This window comes from Oncorhynchus clarkii, chromosome 4 (genome assembly GCF_045791955.1).
Source record: "Oncorhynchus clarkii lewisi isolate Uvic-CL-2024 chromosome 4, UVic_Ocla_1.0, whole genome shotgun sequence".
Classification (NCBI taxonomy): domain Eukaryota; kingdom Metazoa; phylum Chordata; class Actinopteri; order Salmoniformes; family Salmonidae; genus Oncorhynchus; species Oncorhynchus clarkii.
This window is the reverse complement of record NC_092150.1, coordinates 17,889,768-17,907,382: the sequence shown is the minus strand read 5'-3', so window position 1 is coordinate 17,907,382 and position 17,615 is coordinate 17,889,768. Positions and strand designations below refer to the sequence as shown.

General features: G+C 39.4%; 2 protein-coding genes across 3 annotated transcripts in view; both read right to left on the bottom strand.

The window, feature by feature from the left end:
* LOC139407600 (protein unc-13 homolog A-like) overlaps positions 1 to 5,628 on the bottom strand; it is an 86,883-nt gene extending 81,255 nt beyond the window's left edge. The window contains exon 1 of the mRNA XM_071151426.1: positions 5,545 to 5,628. Coding sequence (XP_071007527.1) covers positions 5,545 to 5,566 — 22 coding nt within the window. The 5' untranslated portion in view covers positions 5,567 to 5,628. The remainder of the gene's footprint in view (positions 1 to 5,544) is intronic.
* A 1,351-nt stretch (positions 5,629 to 6,979) lies between these two features.
* LOC139407599 (SWI/SNF-related matrix-associated actin-dependent regulator of chromatin subfamily E member 1-related-like) lies at positions 6,980 to 17,087 on the bottom strand. 2 transcript variants are annotated; one of them, XM_071151424.1, is made up of 9 exons: positions 16,837 to 17,087; positions 13,642 to 13,743; positions 12,588 to 12,791; positions 12,163 to 12,283; positions 10,338 to 10,393; positions 10,153 to 10,222; positions 9,840 to 10,055; positions 9,383 to 9,515; positions 6,980 to 7,582 (listed from the first exon to the last, which is right to left on the bottom strand). In XM_071151424.1, exons 2-9 carry the CDS (start codon positions 13,717 to 13,719, stop codon positions 7,570 to 7,572), a joined length of 891 nt encoding a protein of 296 aa, XP_071007525.1. In that variant the 5' UTR covers positions 13,720 to 13,743; positions 16,837 to 17,087; the 3' UTR covers positions 6,980 to 7,569. The 2 variants fall into 2 exon arrangements, with proteins under 2 accessions (XP_071007525.1, XP_071007526.1); XM_071151425.1 differs by having other exon boundaries at positions 7,347 to 7,582; positions 10,338 to 10,390; positions 16,837 to 16,985.
* Between the last annotated feature and the right edge of the window lie 528 nt (positions 17,088 to 17,615).

Here is a 17,615-nt window from a genome sequence, read left to right as displayed (position 1 = left end):
GTATCTATATCCACAGTAAAACAAGTCCTATGTCGACATAACCTGAAAGGCCGCTCAGCAAGGTTTGCAACTGCACATGGGGACAAAGATCATACTTTTTGGAGAAATGTCCTCTGGTCTGATGAAACAAAAATAAAACTGTTTGACCATAATGACCATCGTTATGTTTGGAGGATAAAGGAGGAGGCTTGCAAGCTGTAGAACACCATCCCAACCGTGAAGTACGGGGGTGGTAGCATCATGTTGTGGAGGTGCTTTGCTGCAGGAGGGACTGGTGCACTTCACAAAATAGATGACTTCATGAAGGACGAAAATTGTGTGGATATATTGAAGCAACATCTCGAGACATCAGTCAGGAAGTTAAAGCTTGATCGCAAATGGGTCTTCCAAATGGACAATGACCCCAAGCATACTTCCAAAGTTGTGGCAAAATGGCTTAAGGACAACAAAGTCAAGATATTGGAGTGGCCATCACAAAGCCCTGACCTCAATCTTATAGAAAATGTGTGGGCAGAACTGAAAATGCATGTGCGTGCAAGGAGGCCTACAAACCTGACTCAGTTACACCAGCTCTGTCAGATGGAATGGGCCAAAATTCATCCAACTTATTGTGGGAAGCTTGTGGAAGTCTACCTGAAACGTTTGACCCAAGTTAAACAAGTTAAAGGCAATGCTACCAAATTCTAATTGAGTGTTTGTACACTTCTGACCCACTGGGAATGTGATGAAAGAAATAAAAGCTGAAATAAATAATTATCTCTACTATTATTCTGACATTTCACATTCTTAAAATAAAGTGGTGATCCTAACTGACCTAACACAGGGAATTTTTACTGAGTTTAAATGTATTTGGCTAAGGTGTATGTAAACTTCCGACTTCAACTGTAAGTCAAAGTGTAACTCAGCCACTCAGGAACATTCACTGACTTCTTGGTAAGCAACTTGAGTGTAGATTTGGTGTTGTGTTTTAGGTTATTGTCCTGCTGGAAGGTGAATTCATCTCCCAGTGTCTGGTGCAAAGCAGACTGAACCAGGTGTTCCTCTAGGATTTTGCCAGTGGTTAGCTCCATTCCATTCATTTTTTTCCTGAATAACTACCCAGTACTAAACAATTCAAGCATACACATAACATGATGCAGTCACAACTATGCTTGAAAAAATGGAATTTGGTACTCAGTAATGTGTTGAATTGGATTTGTCCCAAACATAACACTTTGTATTTAGGTCTTTGCCAAGTATTTTGCAGTATTACTTTAGTGCCTTGTTGCAAACAGGATACATGTTTTGGAATATTTGTATTCTGTACAGGCTTCCTTCTTTCGCTCGGTCAATTAGGTTAGTATTGTGGAGTTACTACAATGTTTTTCATCCATCCTCAGTTTTCTCCTATCATATCCATTAAACTCTGTAACTGTTTTAAAGTCACCATTGGGCTCATGGTGAAATCCCTGAGCAGTGTCCTTCCTCTCCGGCAACTGAGTTAGGAAGGACGCCTGTACCTTTGTCGTGACTGGGTCTATTGATACACCATCCAAAGTGTAATGAATAACTTCACCATGCTCAAAGGGATATTCAAAGTCAAATTTGTATTTTTACCAATAGGTGCCTTTCTTTGAAAACCTCCCTGATCTTTGTGGTTGAATCTGTTTTTGAAATGCACTGCTCAACTGAGGCCCCTTACAGATAATTGTATGTGTGAGGTGCATGCAGAGATGAGGTAGTCGTTCAAAAATATTTTACAGCACTATTATTGCATACAGAGTCCATGGAAGTTATGTGACTTCTTAAGCACATTTAGGCTTGCCATAACAAAGGGATGTAATACTTATTGACTCAAGACATTTCAGCTTTTATTTATTTAATTAATTTGTAAAAAACATTAATAAAATAATACTAATTCCACTGACATTATGGGGTATTGTGTGTAGGCCAGTGAGAAACGAAATCTGAGTGTCATCCATTTTAAATTCAGTCTGTAGGACAACACAATTTAGAAAAAGTCAGGGGTGTGAATACGTTCTTAAAGCACTGTATAGGCCGAGTTATAATCATACATTTACAAGAAATGGTAACAGTGGAGACGCTTCCTCTCTCCTGGGTTGTTGTCGCTGCCATACCTACATGTGTTAAAGACCTAGAAATGTCCATGTGAAGTCTCTCAAGCTCACCGTGGCAACTGGATGTTAACCAAAAATAACCACTAACATAGCTGTACACTCAATGCTAATGGGAAAGCACCCAAATGCCAGGGAATAGAGGGTTGCTATGCCAACAAAGCTTGAGGATATTGAGGGTACATCTGGGGATCTGTCTCAATCCTGACATCTGTGCAATCAGCTTGTTTATACAACTACGGTGCCAAGAACATATCCTGTCACAAACACTTTGGAGTGGGCGGTTTGGGTTGCTGAGGGTGGCATGTCGCTCTACCTCTACATATAGTACCTTGATATGTGACAATAACATAGAACTGCCCTAATCTATAACAGGCAGGCTACTAACAAATTAAAATAGACAAGTTACAGAGGGAGCAAAAAGGGTAAAAAGGATTCACAAAACTGCTGATATTCAAACAACCTGACCCAAAAACAGACTTGTCACCTGGCTGCTCGTTATGGCGCACACCTGTCACCATTGGTTCACGCATCAGCACATAATGACAATCACCTGGACTCCATCACCTCCTTGATTACCCTCCTTGATTACCCTCACCTCCTTGATTGCCCTATATATGTTACTCCCTTTGGTTCCTTCCCCAGGTGTCATTGTTTCATGTCTGTGTGCTGTTAGTGTGTCTTGTTTTGTATTATGTTCTGTTTATTTTAATAAAATACTCACTCCCTGAACTTGCTTCCAGACTCTCAGCGTTACAAGACTATTCCAAAGGTGCTCGGATGTCAGTTAAACAGCTAGTTTTGGTTGAAATTTGGTTGAATTGTCAACTAACATGAATTCAACGTGAAATCAACAAAATATTGAATTTTTTTTCTTTTTTGAATTTAAGTTAAAAGTTGGGTGAAGAAAAAGGCTAAATTCCCTTACCTTGATCACTATTTGCAAATCCAATCAGTTTTGCACATTGATTCAATATCAGCACTCTGAATTGCTTTGTTGAAATTAGGTGGAAACAATGTTGATTCAACCAGTTTTTTTCCCCGTTGGTTTTGCTGTTTTAAACTTACAAAACATTTGCTTTTGGGTGTTTTGTTTGGAGAGTAACTGGGAGAGTAAATTGCTTAGGGATTCACACCAATACCCCATGGCCCGGGGTAAAATCTCTTGGACACACTTTTATCATCCGCTGAGAAATGTATTTCACACAAACAATCAAATCATTTTAGAAGGGGTATATGGTCAACAACACTGATTCAACATAGTAGGCTAGTGCTAGAGGCAATCTACTGTGGTCACGGCACTGAAAGGCTGCATTCAGCAGATTTCCTTGGAAACTCATGATTTCTCAAGAGGAAGGCTGTCATAAGGAATGCAATCATCATTAGATGACCAAAAGCGACACAGTCCACTGGGCACTGGTTGAATCGACATGATTTCAATGTAATTTGTCAACGTATTGTGATGTGGAATCTGTGGAAAATACATGGATTTGCAAAAAGTCATCAACTGTTGTTTTGAGGGCAAAATTCAACAACAGAGTTATGTCATCATGGTAAGCAATTTTCAACACAGACAACCCTTGTTAGGGTTAGGAGTTAGGTTAAAGGGTTAAGGTTAGGTTTAGGGTTAGCTAAAATGGTTAAGGTAAGGGTTAGGGGAATGGTTAGCTAACATACTAAGTAGTTGAAAAGTAGCTAAAAAGGAGTAAGTAGTTGAAAAGTTTTTAATTAGCTGAAATTCTGATGATGAGATTCGCCTACCCATCCACCCCGACCAACCACCCTCCTTTTGTTATTGCCTTAAGTAACCCTCTGTCTTATGTAACCATACCAAACAAAACTTATCATACTAATTTTAGTGTCTCATATTACATTTACTATGTTACGTCTAGTCTGAGACCAGGCTGCCCATCCAGGGTTTTAATCAAGCCCAGCCATATTTAGCTTTGATATTTGTCTGACTACTGCCAATGAGCTATCGTGAGAATGATTATTGAGAGATCTCATTACTAAATATATATTCACTGTTGCTATCAAAGTCATTCCAAAGGGAAGGTTTAGCAGAGCAAATGAAATGTAACCATACTCTCTCTCTAAGTCATATATCATCAATGATAATATTTAGGCCTATAATATTATAGCATTTGCGAAGTCATCAACAGCTACTGTTTCAATTCAACCCAGGGTTCAACAAAAAATAGACAATATATATAGGCCCAGGGTTTCAAGCTTTGGTTGATGTCAAATGTAATATTCAAGTTAATAATGAATATATTGGATTCACATCCCTATTTCAACCAACAATTAACCAAAGTTAAAGAATAGTAAATCAGATCAAACTTTATTAAAGTGCATTTAAAGTTTGATTTGATAGGATTTAGTCCTATTCTTTAACTTAGATATGTTTGGTTCAGAAAAACTGGAATTAATGTCAGACTAAGTCAGTGGTACAAAATATACATCTCCTTCCAATGTTGATATTTGGTTGCGTTGACAACCAAACACAATTCAACATCACACTATTTACTGTATTGCAAAAGTATGAACTTCTCAACAAGTTAACAAATTCTATGTTGGATTCACGTCTCCAACTAAACCAAAAGTTAAAGAATATTATTAAGCCAGTGGTTCAGATGAAACTACCCAAGCATTAGATACATCTCATTTAAATGCTGATATTTGGCTGCGTTGTCAACCTAACACAGTTCGATATTACTTTTGTAATACAGTAAATAGCCTTAACTTTAGGCTATTTTACAAACTAATGTAAGCGTTTTTATTAAACATTAAAATGGGTAACTCATCCATGGCCACATTGAGGTTACTGTAACTATAAAAGTTTTATGTAATCATAGAAAGCGTACATGTTCAAGATAGCATGCAAAAACTGCACAGCGGGAAGCACTCGTTTTAATGTTGCTGTACTACTAAGACAATTAACCTTAATCAAAAATCTAGTGAGGGGATATGGTAAAGAGGACAATCTACTACAAATCAGACATTTTGATACCACAGGCCTAATATGAGGTTTTCGAATTCTGTTCAAATCATAATTTGGTACGGTGAATAGGCTTATGACAATCAAAGTGTTTAGGATGACATTGGTAGCCTATTACGCTTCTTTATCACTAGAAGACACTCATATAATTAAAAGAAGAATTAGACCAATTAAACAACCATAAAATGTTGGCCACAAAATACAAACCTACTGTCAGTTTATTCAGTTAACAGCCAACTTAAATCACATTTAGTAAAACGTGCTTAATTTATGAAACCACAATTGATACATTTTATAGCATAATCAGCTGCAATGAGATTCATTGAAGAAAACAGCCCGCGAAGCAGCTGGTTACCCGACTTAACAAGAGCATTTCTCTCGACAGCCAGTAGGCTACGGCAAGCTTGAAATATGTTTGTTTTTATCGCTTACCTCCAACACACAGCAATGACATCTCTTAGCTCTGGCTATGATCGTTCCCAGATGTCCACCGGCTTCAATCCGGAGTAGATTGCTGTCTCTATAGCCTGTATAAATAGGTGGACGTGATCAGCTCTGCTTCACAACTAAGCTATTGCGTGTCACTGCTATGTGACAATAAAAACAAATAAAAAAAATCTGACCTTTCCCTTTCACCCACTGAGTCAGGATCAATTTGGGGGGAGGAGGGGGGGGTATATTTCATCCTCCTCAGCTCTCCGCTCCCCGACTCACAGCCATCTTGTTCAGCACCACCACTGTAAGGACAGTTCCCAAGAGTGACGTCAGGGTAGTGAGGATGGGATGGACCAATGCTGTTTGGCAGTCGGAACACTCTACCACGTTACGTGGCACCGCTGAAAATCTCAAATGTAGACTACAACATCTTCTAATCTCAGTTAACTGGACCTAAAATAGGATTATAAAGAGTCTTCAAGTCCACTACCAAGGATGACTACAAGCAAGTAGATTTACCCTAGTGCGTACTTGGTGTAAAAAAGAAGGAATACATTAAAGTAGAGAAGTAAGCTATTGAATATCTTACATGCCATATTTACCCTGACATAATTATATTCTGCGCCTAGAATTACTCTGCCTCTCCTTGTTCCAATCCAAGCTTTTAGAAACATATATTACCGGGCATACTTTGAGGAGAAAACTGGAATTTGTTGGGGCAATCAGCTGTTGCTATATTCACTGTACATTTTTTCACTTAAAAATGTATGATTTGCACCCATTTATTCTTGAAGAATATAATTTATAAATGCCTCACGAGTTTAGTTCAACTGTCTCACCTCATCAGAACCCAACATATAAACTTGTTTTACGCCAATGTCTGTAAAGAAACACTCTATTTTTCCTTAAAACATCCATAGCTCTGTCTATGAATTTGAGTGGTTACATTTCTCAAGCCCCCAGATTTTAAACGAAACAGGGACAACACTTTGTTATCGTTTATACTACCGATTGCTGCTTTAATGAAGTGTTTTCTATAGTAAAAACACATTGGGAAAGGCCTACAGGGAATCAAGAAGATCTAAACAAATTAAACCTGTCAATACTGAGAGTGGATTGAAAAGTCAATTCATGAATGGAAACTTAGGAAATTAACTCAAATTTAAAGAAACTGTGTACAACCCAATCAAGCTAACTGACGTTTCTAAATGGAGCTATACCACCCTCTGGTGGGGATCTAGCAACTAAGATCAGACAAGTCTGTCCAAAATCATTTTTTCCATACTTCTGTCCATTGTAAAGTGGGGCCAACAGGTGCTATCGGCGGCTATTGAGTCCATTTCAGACAATTGCCATTTCAGACAACATCCTCCATGCGTCACTATAGGCTCTATGTGCGTCACACTCATCCTTAATGACATCTGGAAAATTACACACATTTACTTTTATTGCAAATTGATAAAACAATTACAAAGAAGACAAACATCCAATTTGAATTAACGCAAATAAACCATGACAAAAAAAATCCCTTCATCCAAAACTACCCACCACAAAACTAATATCAATTACAATACAAAAACATATTCTGAAAACAATGCTATAATCTTTTCCAGTTCATTTTGCCTGTCATTGGACACCAGTACACTTCCGCAACCTCCTCATTTCCAAGTAGCTTCACCTGAAAAACTCTTAATTCACTCCAAATACCATAAAAGGCATGTCAACTGTTTCTTCCATTTAACAAACCAAATTAACTACAAATGGAACCAGTTAAGGCAGTTGACATAATGACTGTTCACACCAAGCCTCAAAGGCTTATATTCGCCACCAAAACTGTACCAGACTGCACACACATGCAGATGTACCACAGAGTAATGGTATATGGACTGAACGTTGTGTTTTATCTGTTACATCAGATAGACATCCCACCTATCCCTTGACTACACTGCGATGGGCACTGATTGGACCTGTCGTTGCACCATCTGGGATCCACATCAAGTGGGAATGGGTGTGGAGGTCGTCTCATAGTTTCTCACTGAAAATAAGGTGAGGGAGGAGACTGTTAGAACAGTGTGACCATCCATAACAACAAGGTAAGTTGTTGTACTGTATGCATGCAGATCTAGCAAGTGTTTAAATTTGACACAACATTATACAGTGCGGCAAAAAAGTATTTAGTCAGCCACCAATTGTGCAAGTCCTCCCACTTACAAAGATGAGGGGCCTGTCATTTTCATCATAGGTACACTTCAACTATGACAGACAAAATGAGAAAAAAATATCCTGAAAATCACATTGTAGGATTTTAATGAATTTATTTGCAAATGATGGTGGAAAATAAGTATTTGGTCAATAACAAAAGTTTCTCAATACTTTCTTATATACCCTTTGTTGGCAATGACAGAGGTCAAACGTTTTCTGTAAGTCTTCACAAGGTTTTCACACACTGTTGCTGGTATTTTGGCCCATTCCTCCATGCAGATCTCCTCTAGAGCAGTGATGTTTTGGGGCTGTTGCTGGGCAACACGGACTTTCAACTCCCTCCAAAGATTTTATGTGTTTGAGATCTGGAGACTGGCTAGGCCACACCAGGACCTTGAAATGCTTCTTACGAAGCCACTCCTTCGTTGCCCGGACGGTGTGTTTGGGATCATTGTCATGCTGAAAGACCCAGCTATGTTTCATCTTCAATGTCCTTGCTGATGGAAGGAGGTTTTCACTCAAAATCTCACGATACATGGCCCCATTCATTCTTTCCTTTACACGGATCAGTCGTCCTGGTCCCTTTGCAGAAAAATAGCCCCAAAGCACGATGCTTCCACCCCCATGCTTCACAGTAGATATGGTGTTCTTTGGATGCAACTCAGCATTCTTTATCCTCCAAACACAACGTGTTGAGGTTTTACCAAAAAGTTATATTTTGGTTTCATCTGACCATATGACATTTTCCCAATCTTCTTCTGGATCATCCAAATGCTCTCTAGCAAACTTCAGATGGGCCTGGACATGTAGGGGGACACGTCTGGCACTGCAGGATTTGAGTCCCTGGCGGCGTAGTGTGTTACTGATGGTAGGCTTTGTTACTTTGGTCCCAGCTCTCTGCAGGTCATTCACTATGTCCCCCCGTGTGGTTCTGGGATTTTTGCTCACTGTTCTTGTGATCATTTTGACCCCACGGGATGAGATCTTGCGTGGAGCCCCAGATCGAGGGAGATTATCAGTGGTCTTGTATGTCTTCCATTTCCTAATAATTGCTCCCACAGTTGATTTCTTCACACCAAGCTGCTTACCTATTGCAGATTCAGTCTTCCCAGCCTGGTGCAGGTCTACAATTTTGTTTCTGGTGTCCTTTGACAGCTCTTTGGTCTTGGCCATAGTGGAGTTTGGAGTGTGACTGTTTGAGGTTGTGGACAGGTGTCTTTTATACTGATAACAAGTTCAAACAGGTGCCATTAATACAGGTAACGAGTGGAGGACAGAGGAGCCTCTTAAAGAAGAAGTTACAGGTCTGTGAGAGCCAGAAATCTTGCTTGTTTGTAGGTGACCAAATACTTATTTTCCACCATAATTTGAAAATAAATTCATTAAAAAAAATCCTACAATGTGATTTTCTGGATTTTTTCCCCTCATTTCGTCTGTCATAGTTGAAGTGTATGATGAAAATTACAGGCCTCTCTCATCTTTTTAAGTGGGAGAACTTGCACAATTGGTGGCTGACTAAATTATTTTTGCCCCACTGTATATGAATGGTAATGCACAAGACTGTAGGTCATGTATATTCCCTGAAATAACTCAGTACAACTCAAGGTATTAGATCTTCTCACAGGTGTGTTACCTGTCAAGGTGAGAAAGGACATCGTGAAGCTGAGCCAGCAAGGCACGGTGCTCATGAGGATTGCTCTCCAGAGTACCACTCAGGCGACTCAGGTAAGAGTCCAGGGTACCAAGAGAGGGGGTCTCACCCGTGCCTGGAGAGAAAGTGTAGTGAAACTAAGGATTCAATTCCTATATGGACAATATTGTGGGTTAATGGAAGAAATACTAAAATATTGTAGTTTAAAATATTTTGAAAACATTAGAACCAAATCTGTATGTTTCAAAATGTCTTGCTAAGGACAAGTTATCAATGTTGATTTTGGCCAATTCATCAACAAACACGTTATGTTTTTACGTCTACAAACTACTTTCATGGTAAGGAAACTTCAACATAAGTAAAAGCAGCCAAATCATACAGGGAGACTGTGCTATCAGGTTCCGAGATGGATGAGAGGGCCCAGTGACATGGTTCTGACCTGGCAGGGCCACAGTGGACAGGCTGCTGACAAGGGTGTGTTTGATGGCCAGCAGGTGCCTGTGCAGAGCCTGCGTCCGGAGCTCATCCTGCCCCAGTTCAGCTTCCAGTCTCTCCTTAGCGCTGTACATGTCTGAAATGTGCTTCTGCAACACTGCGTTCTGCTCCTCAAACTCCACATTTGCTTTGCGTAAACGCCGCAGCTCCGCTTCCCGGGCTGGGAGCAAAGAAACAACCATTAGTAAGGAAATAGCTAGAACTTTCTTCACTGAAACAGTGTTTGTCCCAGAGACGCTCCTCTGCCTGTCTCATACCCTTGTTCTGGTCCAGGAATTCCTCTGTAAATATTGGAACATCAAATCTGTTGGACAGATGATCTGAACCCTAGAGGACATAATTCAAAACAAATCAACCCGTTAACACATTGCACAAAATCACAAGTCAGCCTACTCATAACCTCTATTCAGAAACACAACACATTATGTAAGGCTAACTGTACCTTCAGAGCAGCTGATCCAGAACTGTTAGCATTGATAATGACAGATGGAGACTCTTCTGAAAAAGAAGATCCCATTATTTAAATGCTCAAAGAAGAAAAATGAACAAAAAACAAAAACTGAAAGGAACAGTTTTAACCACCCTGTCAAACTAACGAAATACAGTGGGGCAAAAAAAGTATTTAGTCAGCCACCAATTGTGCAAGTTCTCCCACTTAAAAAGATGAGAGAGGCCTGTAATTTTCATCATAGGTACACTTCAACTGTGACAGACAAAATGAGAAGAAAAAAATCCAGAAATCACATTGAAGGATTTTTAATGAATTTATTTGCAAATTATGGTGGAAAATAAGTATTTGGTCAACTACAAACAAGCAAGATTTCTGGCTCTCACAGACCTGTAACTTCTTCTTTCAGAGGCTCCTCTGTCCTCCACTCGTTACCTGTATTAATGGCTCCTGTTTGAACTTGTTATCAGTATAAAAGACACCTGTCCACAATCTCAAACAGTCACACTCCAAACTCCACTATGGCCAAGACCAAAGAGCTGTCAAAGGACACCAGAAACAAAATTGTAGACCTGCACCAGGCTGGGAAGACTGAATCTGCAATAGGTAAGTGCTTAGTTTGAAGAAATCAACTGTGGGAGCAATTATTAGGAAATGGAAGACATACAAGACCACTGATAATCTCCCTCGATCTGGGGCTCCACGCCAGATCTCACCCCGTAGGGTCAAAATGATCACAAGAACGGTGAGCAAAAATCCCAGAACCACACGGGGGGACCTAGTGAATGACCTGCAGAGAGCTGGGACCAAAGTAACAAAGCCTACCATCAGTAACACACTACGCCGCCAGGGACTCAAATCCTGCAGTGCCAGACGTGTCCCCCTGCTTAAGCCAGTACATTTCCAGGCCCGTCTGAAGTTTGCTAGAGAGCATTTGGATGATCCAGAAGAAGATTGGGAGAATGTCATATGGTCAGATGAAACCAAAATATAACTTTTTGGTAAAAACTCAACTCGTCGTGTTTGGAGGACAAAGAATGCTGAGTTGCATCCAAAGAACACCATACCTACTGTGAAGCATTGGGGTGGAAACATCATGCTTTGGGGCTGTTTTTCTGCAAAGGGACCAGGACAACTGATCCGTGTAAAGGAAAGAATGTATCATGAATGTATCATGTATCATGAGATTTTGAGTGAAAACCTCCTTCCATCAGCAAGGACATTGAAGATGAAACGTGGCTGGGTCTTTCAGCATGACAATGATCCCAAACACACCGCCCGGGCAAAGGAGTGGCTTCGTAAGAAGCATTTCAAGGTCCTGGAGTGGCCTAGCCAGTCTCCAGATCTCAACCACATAGAAAATCTTTGGAGGGAGTTGAAAGTCCGTGTTACCCAGCAACAGCCCCAAAACATCACTGCTCTAGAGGAGATCTGCATAGAGGAATGGGCCAAAATACCAGCAACAGTGTATGAAAACTTTGAGAAGACTTACAGAAAACGTTTGACCTCTGTCATTGCCAACAAAGGGTATATAACAAAGTATTGAGATAAACTTTTGTTTGACCAAATACTTATTTTACACCATAATTTGCAATTAAACTCATTAAAAATCCTACAATGTGATTTTCTGGATTTTTTTCTTCTCATTTTGTCTGTCATAGTTGAAGTGTACCTATAATGAAAATTATAGGCCTCTCTCATCTTTTAAAGTGGGAGAACTTGCACAATTGGTGGCTGACTAAATACTTTTTTGCCCCACTGTAGAAGGTAGACGTGTCACATATTTCATCTAATAAGTTAGATGCGTCACAACTCTGACCTCTCTTGACCTTCTTGTCCTGGATCTTGGCACTGGTGATCTGATAGGCTTCACTCTGTTGGTATTCTCTCAGCTCCCGGGCATACTGCAGCTTCTCTCGCTCTGCCTCATCCAGGAAGCGCTATCAGGTCAGCACACAAGCAAACTTCAGTCCACTCCAGACACACACAGAAGAGATCTCAATACACTGGTAGCTTGCATTCCCAGACTTCTCCTCAACATTATAGCCTGTAGTTGTGAAGGCCGACCTGGGCTTATCAAACAGATCTGGCTAGTCTATAAATATGAATATAAATACAACTATGCATAAAATGATGCACAATGCTACTGAATGCACTGCCACTAAATACAAAGCTGGGGCAAAAAAGTGTGTAACTGTTCCTACAACTACATTTCTCTTTCCGACCCATAAAGCCTGAAGGTACCTGTTTGTCATGAGGTGCTAAGCGGCTCCACTCTGCACCCAGCCTCTTGGTGATTTCTGGAAAGGGCAGGTCGGGGTGTTTGGCACGGATCTGCTCCCGCCGTTCATTCAGGAAACGCACATATCCCGTCACTGGTGCCTTGGGACCATTGGGCAACACCTTCTTTCTCTTCTTACCCTTGGGCCAACCTCTCTTCTTCACAGGCTGTACAGAAAGAGAACAGACATGCGATCCAGGATGAAATTATAAAATGCTAGCAATGTGAAAGTGTGTATCAAAAATCAGGAAACATAGCATGACATCATCACAATGTTTATGCTCTTCTCCAATTTAAAGGGCCAATGCAGTCAGAATTATGTTTCTCATGGGTTTTGTATCATATTGTACAACAGCTGATGAAACTAACACTGTAAAACTGTTTAGAAATTTGATCAGAGTTATTTCCTGATAGTTGCTGGTTGAAAACACAATCTACACAGGACCTTCTAATCAGCAGGTTTTGCATGGGTGGAGTTTTGGCTTGCCTGGTGCCGTTGCCAAGTGGTATAAGTTAATACAGACCAATAAGTAAGAGTTCCAAACCGCTAGTTTTTTAGATTACATATCGGAAAAGACTAAGTGGGATCCTTGGTATGTCCAACTCTGACATCACCCCATTCAAGTTGAAATGTAAAATAGTTAAGGTTTATGGTTGGCATGTCCCAAGGGGCCTGAATTACACTAACCATTACATATCCCTCTCCACTCAGACCACTCCAGACAGTCCTAGCTAAATTCTTGCTTGGAAAATAGTTTTTTGGTGAAAAGCTATTTGTTTCTTTTTGACCAATTTAATGGAAAATGATTAGAGTAAGGGACTTAAACTGTTACACAGAAAGTATTTGATATTAGGATTAAAACGGTTGCATTGGGCCTTTAAGCTAGATCAGGTCATAGAATGGTAACAACATGTAGGAAACAATGAGATAACCATACAGTGGGTAGTCTGTGTATACACAGAGTAGAGACAGTACTGTTATTAATGTCAGTATGGGGCCAATTCCCCTTCTCTTGCCTCTTCTTGTACTGCATCAGAGGACTGCGTGCCTCTTGGTGGAGGTCCATCATTTTGCTCCTGCTTCACACCACCCATGATATCGTTATCCCAGTGATTGATCTGCAAGTGGGATATATTACATATGATTCGAAAACAGGTCTAGGAAGTTATTAGTACTTTATACTCACTCATTAAGTTTGTCAGAAGAATATGGTTATATGAAGGACGGGACTATATCAGATCTGTAGTTTGTTATTCTAAATATAACCTAGCTCTTGATCATGACTCTCAGTTCCTTTACATTACACATTACGAGTCACTGGACAAAGGCGTCTTCTGTACGGGGGAGTTTTGTTAAGAGCGCCGATGCTCAGATTGAACATTACCACGCATCACTTGAATTACGTTTTAGGAAGCATAAAGACCCTATCTTTCATATCAGCGAGAAATAATTTTCAAGAAACAAAAGGTTAAATTGATAAACCCTATAAAGATGTTTGGGTTCCCAGACGGTCATATTTCCAGGCTAAAGCGCTTGTTTACGGAAAAAATACAGAAGACAGAGAGGACTAGCTATCTGAGTCTTCGAACACCGGTGTAAACGGAAAATAGATGCCACAAAAACATTGTCACTGAAAATGACAGCCGACTGCTACTGTGTTAAAACCGGTTCAAACAGTGTACAGTAAGTGGGTGTTTTGCATTTGTGAAATTATTTTGATTTGATATGAAAGTATGGGGATTTATGTTTCTAGAACTGTACCGCAATTTGAAATTCGCGTTTAGATTAAAGTAATTGGCTGTTTTGGCTTCCAGAGCCAATTTGCCTTTGAACAGAATATAAATATAAGCTAGCTAGCTACAAGAGTGGTGTTAGCCTGCTGCACAGACCCTATGGACACTAGCCTAGAGCACCAAGTTAAATTGTACTTAGGAGCATTTTTAAGCTCTCTCCACAGTTACAGTAGGAAGAAAAATATGTAATGTTGTAAAAATGTGTGAGTTTTTACTATCATTATATATTAATACATTGAATTACTTTGACATATTTAAATGATGCTATATTATGCCAAGTTTCCTATGGTGGACAGAACGTGTTTCTACATTAGCCTACACAGACTAAGGTTTTCACCACACAATAATTACAGGAAATAGTTCAAATTGCTGACATTAATATTAAAGATTATAGTCACCACAATCTCACAAAATCGATTGCTTAAAGGTGCACTATGCAGAAATCGCCCTGTCATTTCCTGGTTGCTAAACTTCTAGTTTGTCTAATTTCAGTTTGTGACAAAACAATCAAGTAGAGTGTAGAGAATCATTGTACCATTTAAACCGCCGTGAAATATATTTTCCATAACCAAAAATATTGTATTTTCATCTGTTTGAAGCTGGTGTACAAAACCAAAAGTAAAAGACACAAAAAGGAAAATTATGAACAGAATCATAGAGAGAGAGAGATAGCACATAACAGATCTGCTGCTTCTTAGAATTGCTTTCAATGAGAATGAGCCCTATAACTCACATTTCTATGTGAATTTGGTCAGGTCGCTCTGTCGGTTGCTGAAATTCTACGCTGTTTGCTCAATTTCTATTTATGTGAGAAAACAATTACTGAATAGTATAGGAAATCATTGTACAATTTAAATCAATGTGAAATATATTTTCAATAACAAAAAAGCTGGTGGTCCAAAACAGTTGTTTTGAAGCTGGTGGACCGAAAGTAACTTTTGGTTTTGGTCGACCAGCTTCAAACAGATGTAAAAAACGTTTTTTTCGTTGTTGAAAAGATATTTCACATCGATCTAAAACTGAAATTGCGCGAACAGTGTAGAATTTGTGCAACCAGGAAATGACAGCAGTTTCCACTAGATAAGACAGCCACAAAGTCGAAATCACAACCCTGTTGGGTAAGTAATGCTATGAAACACTATCATTCCATTAGCGCCAGATATTCTGGTCATTTTCTGAAAGTATAATGCAAAAAAAGAACATATCCTGTGTAGCACCTTTTAGAACATATCCATATATTTGGTTTAATAGAAGTGTATTTGTCGTATGCGCCAGTACGTAATGGGACTGACTGAACGCAGCTGTAACGTTACTTTTTAGACCACAGTTTTAGAAAAAAAATCGGGCGCTCCTCCCATAAACGTCTCTAGCCAGACATGAATTCGTGGATTTGAGGGTTAAGCTATCATTCAAATGAAAGCCAACCCCTGTCGCCATTTACATTTTAGTTATTTAGCAGACGCTCGTATCCAGAGCGATTTATAGTAGGGAGTGCATACATTTTCGTACTTTTAGAAACCGATGTGAGGGTGATGATTAGTTGAAATCATAAGTCAAGTGTTCTTTTTCCGTATTGGCCATCTACCGAAATAATTTCCTCACTGAGATATAAATGGCTACGACAGGTTGTCATCTATTGAAATATATAAGCAGTATACCCAAGTTCATTGAGGTCTGTCTGTTAAGAGCGCAAACGGTACACGTCATCAAAGTTATATCAATGTGAGTGATTTAATTTGCGCGCGCTATTGATTACAGTATAACAACCCTAATAAATTCTAGTTGAGTAACCACTTGGTAAATATTGGTGCGTGTGCAGTTTATACGGTACTCATTTAGCGAAATACAAGTAACGTAAATCTGAACACAAGTGTGTAGTAGGGAGTAACTTTTATGTATTGGGTATAACAATATCACAATTTATTTCAGCATATCGATTATGAATTTGTACACTTAAAACCGGTGTTTTGACAAACTCAGCCATAAATAGAAAAAGACATGACAACAGGAAGCAGCAACAGTATAATTTGCAATGTATGTTTTACGAATATAAATTATACTTTAAAAATTATTTAACATAATTTAACTTAAATCAGGTCAAAACTACTGAATGAGCCTACTTAAATAGTCCAAAAAATATGATTTATTGATTTTGATTATACAAGTGTAATCGTGAAGATGTTTGGCCAGGCTATACTGTAGAGCGAGCTAAATAAATAGCTAGCTAATTTTGGCTAGCAAACATCGATGGAACGGACAATGGGAAACGGTCAGTACACTCCCTGAACAGGAGGTACATATGCGTCAAAGATGTGATGAAATATGCCAACAATAACATTTATCTAACAATAATATTCATTTTAATATACATTTTTAATGTAATTATTTAGCAAACCTAGATAATATTTTATTACTCACCCCTTATCATGGGCTCTCAACCTAACGCCAGAGACGGAAGATGGAGCGAGACATCCCACTCCCTAATTTTTTTCTGTTCTAATGGAAGTCGATTAACTAAGTAGAACAGACACAGCCTTTATCGCATTTGTGTACTGTCTATGGGAGAGCCACCCCCTTAAGTAGACCGGAACTGACCATATTTTCCAATGGTAAACGGCCCGAATTAATCTTTATTTATCGACCATCTTTGATATGACTTCAGGAAGAGCGTATTCTCATTGACGATTGGCTGACACAATAACACCCACATGATTGGTTAGTTAATTCTGGGCTATATACACAACGAGGCATGTGCTGCGTTCAGTACGTTTGTACGTTCTGTAACGTTCAATTGAACGATGCTGTACTGAACGGCCAGTTGAAAAACGGGGAGGTTGTGGTTTGGTGAACGCTGTCAGGATGGCCAATTCCTCACAGATAGAACAATGAAACAGATATTTCACTGGATGAATAAAAGTGAAGCATCCGCTTGGTTTATCCACTCGACTACACAAATATGGTAGTGAGTGGAAGCCCACAGCCGGCAGTGGGCGAAGATGGAACGAGATTGATTTTGGCAGACATTCCGCAAATTTTCTCATCAACATTTGATGTCAATTACAGTTCTGTTCCCAAAACTAGAATATGTTATGAACAGAGTGGACTTTACCTTTAGCAAACGTTTTTAAAAGTTGTGTTGTTTAGGAGTGCAAAGGCAAATTGATTTATTTTTATTTTTTCACATGCGCACTTCACAA